This window comes from Bombus impatiens, unplaced genomic scaffold (genome assembly GCF_000188095.3).
Source record: "Bombus impatiens unplaced genomic scaffold, BIMP_2.2 scf_0670, whole genome shotgun sequence".
In the NCBI taxonomy this organism is placed as follows: domain Eukaryota; kingdom Metazoa; phylum Arthropoda; class Insecta; order Hymenoptera; family Apidae; genus Bombus; species Bombus impatiens.
The window spans coordinates 321,235-332,619 of NT_177089.1; the positions used below are offsets into that span (position 1 = coordinate 321,235).

The 11,385-nt window shown below is 37.8% G+C and overlaps 2 protein-coding genes across 7 annotated transcripts in view; one reads left to right on the plus strand and one right to left on the minus strand.

Annotated features, from left to right (window-relative positions):
• The window catches only part of LOC100740428 (probable beta-hexosaminidase fdl), a 39,249-nt gene that overhangs the window by 12,246 nt on the left and 15,618 nt on the right, over positions 1-11,385 (plus strand). The window contains exon 3 of one of the 2 annotated variants that reach the window (XM_024370180.2): positions 4,232-4,299. The exons of the other annotated variant lie outside the window; for it this stretch is intronic. Within the exon in view, the coding sequence (XP_024225948.1) occupies positions 4,241-4,299 (59 nt within the window). The 5' untranslated portion in view covers positions 4,232-4,240. The remainder of the gene's footprint in view (positions 1-4,231; positions 4,300-11,385) is intronic. 2 annotated transcript variants of the gene reach the window in all.
• On the minus strand, positions 86-11,332 carry LOC100740633. 5 transcript variants are annotated; one of them, XM_012389924.3, is made up of 5 exons: positions 11,129-11,332; positions 7,618-7,810; positions 6,580-6,771; positions 3,086-3,242; positions 86-1,574 (listed from the first exon to the last, which is right to left on the minus strand). In XM_012389924.3, exons 2-5 carry the CDS (start codon positions 7,647-7,649, stop codon positions 1,239-1,241), a joined length of 717 nt encoding a protein of 238 aa, XP_012245347.1. In that variant the 5' UTR covers positions 7,650-7,810; positions 11,129-11,332; the 3' UTR covers positions 86-1,238. The 5 variants fall into 5 exon arrangements, with proteins under 5 accessions (XP_012245347.1, XP_012245346.1, XP_033178699.1 ...); XM_012389923.3 differs by having other exon boundaries at positions 11,073-11,332; XM_033322808.1 differs by having other exon boundaries at positions 7,618-7,998; positions 11,073-11,332.

Here is an 11,385-nt window from a genome sequence, read left to right on the forward strand (position 1 = left end):
ACCACGGGTTCACTGCAGCTGCTGCGAATATATCCGACATTTAACACTGTGGATAGTTGGAACAATTAGCACGCCTGGTTTCTCAAATGCTCGTGTATTATATATTTCTCGTATTTATTTAGAGCAGGTTTACACGTTACATGAAAATTGATGAGAATTCGAGTTTCTAAATGATATGAAATGAGATATTATGCGGGATATTCTTTGGAATACGTTCGTTGCACGATGTTGCTGAATTCTCGAATCTCGGTATTCGATTTAATCAAACACAAATCAACATTCATCTAATCGCATTATATTCACAGATAATAATTCACAGATGGAGTGTCACGGTTTCAGAAAAATCGAACCTGATTCGCGTACTCCATTTCGACCGTCACTGTTTCCTTTCTTTTCTCAAATAGTCTGAAGCACATCACTCGATACGTAATTTTTCATTCGTCGCAAACTCGATTAGAAATTTAATGTTGTCCTGAATATTTATCTCACGGCTCTTTTCTTCTTTAAAAATCACAGGCGAAGATCGTTCTTGCCAGGCACGTAATTTCGAACCTATGGATTGCAATCTATTCTCCATCGAACGATTTCTCGTCTCCCATAAATTCGATCGCAAGATCGAACATCCACAGGTGCTTCTATTTATCTCAACTTCTTCCTCGAGACAAACCTCTTTTCTTCGAAGCCAAAAAAAGAACGCCTATATCTTCCTTCTAAGTAACTTGGAACATATCGATTGGAAACTGCTCGATCTTGGTTCGATAAATTCGCTCTGTTTTTTCAAAATTCCGCAATTAGATCTAAGCGTCCGATGCTTGTCAACTTACAATTTCGTTGCTCGACGAATTCTTCTCTCGAGATCAAAAACGAAGACTAGAAACTTCTCTTCCAAACATCCTCCAACTGCTCCACTCCGAGTGTCACTCTTTGCTCGTCCTGTTCCTTTGGATCGTAACTTTCAGAAATTTCAATTGCGCACGGTCTTGCTCGAGTCTCAGTCTGATCCGTCGAAAAAGCTTCTCTTCGCGACGCTGTAAACACAAGGAGGCAAGGCTTTCCCAAACGTAGGTAGAGAAGTGGAGGCGCAAAAGTGAAAAATCAATGGACCTAACTTCCTTCTTTCCAATCCCTCGACGCTCCAATCTCTTTGCTCTACTTGAACACAGATACGCGAAGGAACGCGATCGATTCGAAGAATCGTAAAATTCTTCGGGATCAGAGAGGCGTGTCGGTCGCCGGTGTTACACGTAGCCGTTCGCGTCCAGCTTTAAGGCGGCTTCGTAAGAAGGCAATCCTTCGTCCGAGATTTCTTGTTCCGTGGCCTCGTTGCATTCCGTGGATCTCACGGTCGTGCTCAAGCTTAGTAACGTAGACACCATGGAAGGGATTATAATTCCTGGCGTCTCCGCACCTTCGGGCTTCTTATCGATGAAGTTGGGCAGGCTTCTTGAGTCGAAGATCAGACTGTCGTAGGTCGGTGGTGGTCCAGGGCCAGAGTTTGGCGTCACAGGACACGAAGGGGGTCCGTAAGTGCTCTCGTCCAAGTTTCCCTCGCCTATCGATTGTCTATCGCAGCACTGAAAAAACGAACATCAATATCGAGGAGTTTTAGAGTTTAGTTTTAGAACTTGGCGGAGATCGAAACGAGACGAGCCTTATTTCGTTATGAGAAACAAGTCTGCGATTCGAACGAAATAGTCACGAGGCAGGATGCTAATAAGCGTTTAAACGCTAGAGATTAATGTCCACGTGTCTAACAATGAACAATTAAAGCTTATATAATCGATACGCGAGTAATTATTTAATTTATGCGAAATCTGGCCAATCGATGGTGGAATGTTCGTCACGCATCAGGCAGATCTACCAAAAGAACGTTTATCTAATTTTCATCGGTATAGATATACATATATATACGTATTCTCGCGAATCACTTAAATTGTAAAGATCGTCTTTAATATCAAATTAACGTAAAACGTTAGTATTAAAGGTGAACATCGTATTAATCGTATAAGACGAAACATTCTTAGAGATATCACGGTAGGGATTCCTCGAGGATGACCTATTTTACTTTTACTTAAAATTTTCATCATTTCTTTTTTTTTTACTTTTTTAACTTTCAGCTTCTCTAACTTTCCTCGTGAATTAATCTAAAAATTGTCAGTCTTTCGACAGAGACGTAACACACAGTTTTCATTGGATAAGAGTGCGGACGAAAGTCGAGCCAAGCGTGAAACGAAGATTCCTGATCGATAGGATCGTATTAGTTTAGCCAGGGTAACCGCAAACGATTTCACCGCAAATGATAGAGCATCGCGCGATTAGTCAGTTATACGGCATAATATAATCATCGCGTAATATGTTCTTATCGCGCTTAGCACAAGGCCGGATTAACCTGAACAGGGTTGGTTTTCGTCGAAAACGAGGCTACCGATTTTAGCTATAGCCTGTCGGGAAACACGGATAAGATATCCGTTTCTCGGAACGATCGAGTAGATCCGACCATCACCTAAATCCAACCCGATCTGATCGGGCCACGGAAACTTCGGTTCGCGTGTGCTATTTTAACTGAATCTTACATAACGTGCCTTTTAAGTGCACCACGTTCGTGAACGCGAATCATAATGAACACGATGTATACCGTACTTTGCGTTGATAAATGCTTGAAATTACGACCGTCGTTTTCTCAAACTGAGATCTTGCTATTGTTAACCCTTTCTGCTTGCCTTCGTGATATTTGCTCGAGTCGAATTGTTTCCAACGGAGTGCACTAACCCTTCGTTGACCCGACTTATTTCTATTTGCCTATTTCTCGTCATTGTCGTTATTCTGAACGTCAGATGAGAAACAATGGATGAAGCTACGTTGTCAGATTTTTTACACAGGCCAATCGATCTTACGTTAGCGAAATTATCCTTTCGTCTCTGTTAAATTATACCATTATATAAATGAAAATTTCACCGTGTGAGAAGAAAATTTTTATTTCACAAGAACGTTATAGTGGTGGTAAACGTGAAATGAATCGTCTATTCGTATAAAGAAGACGTGTCAATTAAGCAATTTGATGTGCATCATGAGAAAGGTTACTCACAGCAGCGTGCGCTTCCGTGGTGAAGACCTCGAGGCTATGCACGTCTGGCTCTGTCCTCCAGTATTGCGGGTACTCTTGCGGTCGGTTCTTCCGGATGCTCTTGTGACAACAGTAACACATCAGTAGGACGACCATAATCACGCCGCTGAGCATCGCCCTGCAAGAAAACAGAGCCCGTGCCGCGAGTTAGAATAACGTGAGCGTGTAGCCAAGAGAGAAATGAGACCATCGAGCGTATATTTATCGCGCGTCAACCTCTTCCCTCATAGTTGTGTGGCCGTTTTAAATCATCTTCAGCCACGGTTCATCGTATTATCGATTTTAGACGAGATTCGTAGACGCGCAGCTTCTCTTATAGGGTGAATTTTGTCGCGAATTAAACGGCGTACTCTTAAGACTTTTATAATAGAAATTTTGGTTGCTTATGAATGGGAGAATTACGTATGGTGGATTTAGAGGAAACGTAAATATGCAAAAGACGCGTAGTGCAGGAAATATAGCGGCGTATAGAAACGCGTATGTTAAAATGCGAGGTAAATTTCTCGTGAATTAATTATTCTGAATTGTTCGTAATAGAAAACTTGTTTACCTATACGAGGAGAGAAATTTAAATATGTATGTAAGAATCTAGAAAATACATATAATTCAAAAACATAGGTATAAGATGAAGGTCAAAGTAAAATATATACCGACAAGTTTTTGTTTCAACAGTTATGTAAATATCAATCTATTTGTAATGTTTTTTCATTTGTATATTTACAATAGAAATTCTCTACTGGCGGCAACATCGTGACAAAGGAAGAAAATAGTTTTCAAGTAACGTATCGTGATAAACAGCTACGGTTAATCGAATGAGATATAAATTATGGGTTGACGTTCGTTCGTTTCGTCTTTATTCCCTATCCAACCACGTGTATGTCAGTATTTTAGAACATTTCGTTTAAGTCGATCGCTCTAATATCGTTTCAAAGATATAATATATTCTTAAAAACTTGTTTCGTAGTGCGATCGAGCGGCGAGTTCCTTTAAAAAGCTTTTAGCATCCCTTAAAATTCCACCCTTTCTGCCCGCAACATCATATCAAATAAAAAAGTACTAGAAATATTAACAATAATCGATTTAAACGAATCACCCTCTATATTGTAGGCGACAGAAATGAAAAGAAACTTCGAAATCGAGGTACAGATGTCAAAGAAGCTATTCCTCCGAAAAAAGTGAGTAAAAAAAAATCTGTCGCTGATTGATTTAACACAAACTCAGACAGCAAAATATCAGTGTGGCTAATATTCGCTAATGTTAAACTTGGAGATTGTTGTTGCGAGTGCGATAATCGCTTTCACTAATCCTCAAAGTGTCCTTAATGGCTTTAACGCTTTTTGAAAGTTAGAAACTTGAGCGTAATGGCAGACGGTAAGCAACAGTCTCCGCCGTTGAGAGTCGTTTCACGCGGATAAAAGGACGAGTCTGCGATTTCACGGTTCGTCGAGACGATTTCTGCGACCACGAGCTTCACCATCGTGGCAAACCGGTGATTCGATGGCCGTTGTTTACGATACGCCGCGTATTAAATGATCACGGCTACTGTAATACAGTTGTTCCTGCAATTATTACGGTGACGGAGCCACTTCCTGTGCAAACCGTTCTCTTTATGAGTCACGAGCCAACTCGACTTATTTCTTCAATAAAAATCACGGAAATGCGATATTTTCAAAATTTGCGACGTCAGTTTTGATACAATTTGTCGAATTTTACAGTCGTTCGAGGATTCGCGAATTCTCTTTCCTTCTTTGCTACGTCTTTACTATATAAATAACGATCTTATTATAATAATTTTGAACGATTTAAATCAAGTCGAGCGTAGAATCTTTCTCTCTAAAGAATCTCTCTAAAGTTGCTTGAAAATTGATTGAAACGTCCTTCGTTTGTTCCAAATTGAAATTACGAAATTTATAAACTCGTCCAGAGATCCGACCGAGCATCTTCTCTTTCAATTTCCATCGAATTTTCTTTTCTTCTTCTTCGATGAGGTTTTAGTGTTTCTACGATGACATGTTCGATATTGAATGAAAGTTTCGCAAAGTTTTTTAATACGAAGGCTCGCAGTACTAAGTACGGTATGTCCTGTTTACTTTCTTTTTCTTTTTTTTTCCAAAAAGTTACTCGCGCGTTTGTAGCGTAAGAAGTTGAAGAAGATGATGAAGTTTCGCTGCTTATGCTAATCGAGTTTGAGAAACACTGATCTAGTGGTTTACTCAGTAAATACGGTCTATAACATAGAAAGGAGGCTAAATCGTGCTTACCGGATGTTATCTTTTCTTTGCTCTGCAGGGAAGAACCGTATGAAAGTTGCGTAGACTTTAATCAAGCAAAAAGACGCCGTTAGTTGATTAATATTATAAATTGCAAGTGATTTAAAAATAATAAACCTATGCAAATTCGTCTCTGGCGTCCTTAATTATTCCTTATCAGATTCTCTGTTTAATCATGTTACGGAGATAATTTAAAATTTAAATAAAGCGTATTTACGTCGTTCGTTGTTACATAACACCGATCGATGAGTTAATGAAGCCGTTGAAAATACAAATAGCTGGAACAACTCATCCTGAAACGTATTCCTATTAATAGCACTCGAACATCATAAAAATGGTTCAATTAAAGGTTGCTCGATCTAGAAGTAGTTGAAATAAATTTTCTACGGTTATCTAAATAAATAAATTGATTCCCGACAGAAATATTCAACGATAGAACTTTCCTAGAAACATTTCAGATAAATCGTTCGTAATTGCGTAGAAGAGTGTTTAATATAAATTCACAGAGATTTCGTAGAAAAATGTACGAACTAGGCTCTCCGTAATTAATTTATTTCCATAAAATAAGATAAATATAAAATAAACTTTTTCAACCTTCTTTCTAATTAGATGAGAAATATTTAAAAGAAAATTTAGTATCGTGGAAAGATATTGGATGACGGGATTCCGCAAGAAAATATATCGAATAAATTCCATATTATCATAGCAGAGGAAAATATCTAAAGTAAATTTCTTTCTATAGACAAACGTTGGCTGAATTCCCCGCGATATTGTAAAATAAATACCTCACAGTCTTGAAACTAAATTCTTTGTAATATTAACGTAACGATATAGAAAAATATTCATCGATAAATCAATGATCAGGTTCCACGGCCAAATATCTACAATCGGTTCACTGTTCATGACTCTGTAGAAAAGCAATTTTAAATAAATTCCCTGCGTTTATTTCTGCATAGAAAAATTTTTCATTATTTCATCGAAGAAAATTCCAGGCAAATTCTCCGCCAAGGTACAATAGAACAAAATATTACCGCGGGATACCGTTCGACTAAATCGAAAACACGTGTAGAGTTTCCCCGTGTGACGATAGAAAGTCGTTGAAAGCTGTGGATTGCGGGATTGTGTATCGCCGATCGTATCGATCGACCGGTATTGAGTATCGTGCATCGAAAGCCGGTTACTCACCCGCCGAGAAGAATGTTAACATTCCCATGCAAATCGGTCTCGAAGTGACTCGTCTTACTAGCCGCTCCGCTTGCTGTCGTGGTGACATTGTATTCTGGTAAAATGGCATCTTCATACATGTTCGTGATATTACGCTTGTTCGAAGTAGCTTCCATAGCGGCCAGCATTGTCATCGTTCGCCGAAACGCGGTCCTGAAACGTTCCTTTTCTCACACGGTTTGTCCACTTTTATGCCTGTTCTAAGAACCACTTTGCGTATCGTGTTTTACGATTGAATTCTTACGTTTTACATAACCTGAGAAACCTGAGAAACCTAAAGCATCGATGTTCGATGTTGTCTACAAATCTGTACGATTCGTCGATATTTATCGAAATTGACGAGCTTGAGATTTATTTATGACAAGGATAGACCTTGGTGTTTATTTACAGTAGGTTCTTGTCATTGTTATCATTTATTAATAGAACGATTGTAAAGCCAAGATACACGCACAATTGTGTATATATCTATACATGATGCAAGAAATAAAAGAGAATAGAAAATACGAAGAGAGAAGTAGAAGAAAAGCAACGATAATAGCTACATAATACGTGTGTGGCGTAAAATTGGATATAACGTAATCGAAAAAATTCACCAGCTAAAAACATAATTTAGCGTGTGCGTAAAGCTGGATATATAAAGATTTCTTAGAACAATGACTAAAGAGAGCCACGGAACAAATCTATTTTATTTGTAAGCGTATTATTGGTTAGCTTTAATTTATTCGACTAATCGGGATCGTCTTGACTGTTTTTACAATTATAATAAAGATAGATATAAAAGTTGTTTGAAATTTCCTAAAGGAAAAAGATAGAGAACTCTCGCTTTAAGCTTTCCTTGTGAATTCATTTTCGTTGTTGAGATTCACGATTACCTCTAAGTCAATCGTCGAGACACGACTACTTTTTAAAACGATATTCGTACAAGAACCTTTTGAAAATGGTGTCGTGGTTTATCGATCATGCCCTTTGCGGAGATTCCAGCTAAAAGCCACCCCTTACCTTTTCACCGATGGATTCGAGCCGTAGGACATTTTGGAGCGTGTTGTTGTAGTCACGATATACTCGAGCTTGGCGGTACCGTCGTGTCGTTTCGATGCCTGCCTGACGCATTTGCATCGAATTATTCGGCCTTCGATCTTCCTGGCTTTCCTCGATCAAAATGCTCGTTTTTGTCGCATACCGCAGACTCTACCTGCACAATTTTAATTCGTCTTTTTTTAGCCTTTGATCCCCTGTCCTCGCCTTCCCTTCCAACCTGTTGGTCCGCGTTCCTCCGCGATAGTTGACCTCGTATGGTAGCACGAACAGGAACAAACTGTTTTCTTTTATAGTTTCATTTATATCGAAAGATATTTTTAAGAAAGTCGGGTTTGGGATATTCTATGATATAAAATATTTCAAAAGATCCTAAGATGTGGAAGAACTTTTTTGTTATAAGAAGCTCAAAGCATAAAAGAAATTTTAAAATGTTAGATATATGTATGTGAAGTTACACTTTTAGCAGATATAGGATTCGTTTGTTTTGTCGGTTAGAATCGTACTTTTCTTAATGGTAGAATCAGTTTCGATGTAGATGATAATACGTTACTTCGATATCTTGTATATCAACAAAGCTGGAACATTAGCGTGCTGTCGATCGAACAACGAGATAATTTCCCGAAGCCTGTGGATCAGCTGCGCTTCGCGGTTCGATTTTTTCACAAAGGAAAACGATAGAGTAGTTCGTTTGTTTCAGGGCAATTTAAGGCTAAAACGAGAGAAAAATATAAAGGAAATTATAAAACGCGTAGACTTTTTACAGAATGGTCTGTCGTTGTGACTCGTAATTGAATATGTAAACAGTCTCGTATACTCTGCTGCGATTTTAGATGTGTAATAATCTTATTAACAGCTTTAACGTAAGAGGATTATTAACAGATTAACTGATTTTAAAGAATACATTTCCTAAAAGAAAAATCCTAAAAACTGTCGAGAAAACTAGTCTCTTATAATCGTAATATCCATCGTAATATTGCTAATGGTAGCTATAAAAGTTAATCTCATCTTCGATTAAATTTTATTCCGATTTTATTCCGACTCTGCTAATAAAAACGTATCGTCGAGGATTAGTTAGATCGAAGTTAATAACCTGTAATTGGTCAGGGAAAAAGTAATACGCGATCGTGACGAAAGAAATTAGTATGGAGGCGAGGTGAATGGAAAGCTTCGATTAAGATTAAATACAAGGAATTTCATATGGAAATTAAAATACGTCCCAGTTTTATAGACGCACATTGCCCCAATGGAAAACAAAGCGAATATCTTGAATACAAGCATGCATAATTAACTCCTTGACACGGTATTAAAATAGCCAATGGTGCGTCGTGTATATCAAGATTTCGTGCGACTTTGAATTTTTCATTCGCTTCTCTCTCTCTCTCTCTATTCTCTTTCAACGATTTTCATTCAGCGTATTTCAAACTTCTACTTTTAGATATTAGAATTTTTTTACACGACCACTTTATTTATTTCGGTTGATCTTAATTACTCGGCAAATTTTTTATTTAAAAATATATTCTTCTAGACTAATTTTCTATTTGTAGTTTTAACGGGAGAAAATGTGATAAATACATTTTTGTTGATTTTCTGATTTTGATGACATTCGGTGACTAGAAAGAGATGTATTTACCTAACTTAATGAATATTAACCTGCCTAACTAATGTCATTAATATCGTCACAAATGTCGAAAACGATAAGCGAAAGACACATACATAATTGCAAAATCGAATGGAAGAGCAGCTTCGACGCAGAGAAGATTGATAACATAACGAGGTTCAAAACTGTTCTCTCGCAAAGAACAGGAAATGTGTTATTATGTTTTTCATCTATAGCCTAGATTTCTTAGGTTAGAAAATTGCGTATTCGATAAAAGCTTCGTGGAACTGGAAAAAGTATAAAAGAGGTATTTTGTTTCCTTTTATTGCATAAAATGTCTGATGCACGCGATGCAAGATAAATATTCGAACGAACAAAGCTTCTTTATAGTTCTTGCGCCGTTTGTTTCGTCCTTCACCGGTATACGATCGATTTATGCCAAGCCTACTCAATTGACGAAACTTTCAGCTTAGCCGACTATGAAACGATACCTGACGACCTTTCTTTTTTAATGTCGTATAAAAAGATACAAAGTTTATGATGTAATATGAAATCTGTAATTAAAAACGGATTATCACGCTAACTATTCACCCGTTAATCAATGTTATTATTAAATTGAAGTATTCCAGAATATGTACAACATCGTCAAGTACTTCTTTCTCTCCGCGATTTTTTTTTCTTTTTTTCTTTTTAACGTAACGTGCATGTACGACAATCAATCGGTTGCAATCAAACCATCACGAATAATTACTATCATCGGTCTCTCATTATATCCATCGCCAAGCATGCACCGTCATTTCGTATTCTGTCGTATTTATTTTTTATGCTTGAAGCCTGATTTACACCGATACAACATTTCAAATCTTCTAGCGACAGCTGTGCATTGGGATCGCACTTGGTCAAGGATAATTTAAAGATAGTCATTCATCGTTGAAATGACTACATAACTCATCAACCTACTCGGTAGATCGAAACCCACACCACCGCCCTCATATTTAATCTCACTACTTCGACAAGAAAGATCGAGTTGCAAAGATATAATCGATGATACAACAAGCGTTACGATCCTTTTTATATTTCACAAAGTTTGTGCCCCTTTGTTTTCTTACCTACGTTGTCCTATTTTTCCATTGATTATTTTACTTAAAACCGTAGGACGCAATGGCGTTAGGTTGGAAGGCTAGCGGTTTATCGTGAAAAATTTACGAAATAAATTTTTTAACAGACATTGGCTTAGACTAGACCGAAGAAGAAGAAGAAGAAGAACTTATGGCTAGAGTGCAGATCTTTATGCAATTTCATACTTTTATGAGTATAACTAAAGAAAAATGGGGATTTGTTTCCTCCATGAAATATCTAAATGAATATTTTGCTTCGAATATTTCCTCTATTTTTCCATATTATATGTAACTTTTTTCACTTTGAAATTTTCTATGATTACACGAATATCCGCAATGTACTTATCAATCGCCTTGGCATACTTGATTCGGCTAGAAAAAAGATTATGAAACTACTACATCATACTAACTCAAACTTCTGGTTTTTAAAGATTCTGCGTGGATAGTTCAATATTTTTACATTCTATCCGCAAGTCTTTTTTCTATTTTTGATTATTTTACTGCACCATAATGGTATTAAACTCACACTTTGTAACCCAAAATTTTCTCTCACTTCCACGTATATATATATATATATATCTAATGCCGACCATACTTTGAAACCTCCAAAATACCGGAACATTCCTTCTATTCCTTCTTTTTCTTTCTTTTTTCTTCACAGAAAAGATCTAACGCTATCAAATACAGTCGACGTAAATTACCAAACGTATTTTCCACGATGGAAACGCGGCATAAAGCGTGCACGACGTGTACGTACAAGCGTTCCCTTGGTTCCCTTCGGTACTGTCGCGTGCCACTTCCGTTCTCCATCGAGCCCGATGTCGTCGACGACGACGACGACGAAGGATCGCGAGATTAAAAAAATGAAAAAAAAAGTGGGGAAGAAATGGTTGGACGAGGAACTCGATCCGCTCCCGCGACCGTTTCGTTTCAAACTATTACGCTGGTCATATTATACGCGTTGCCTGGCTACCAGTCGAGGCGACGCCGCGACGTTCGCCGTCGGCGCACGCC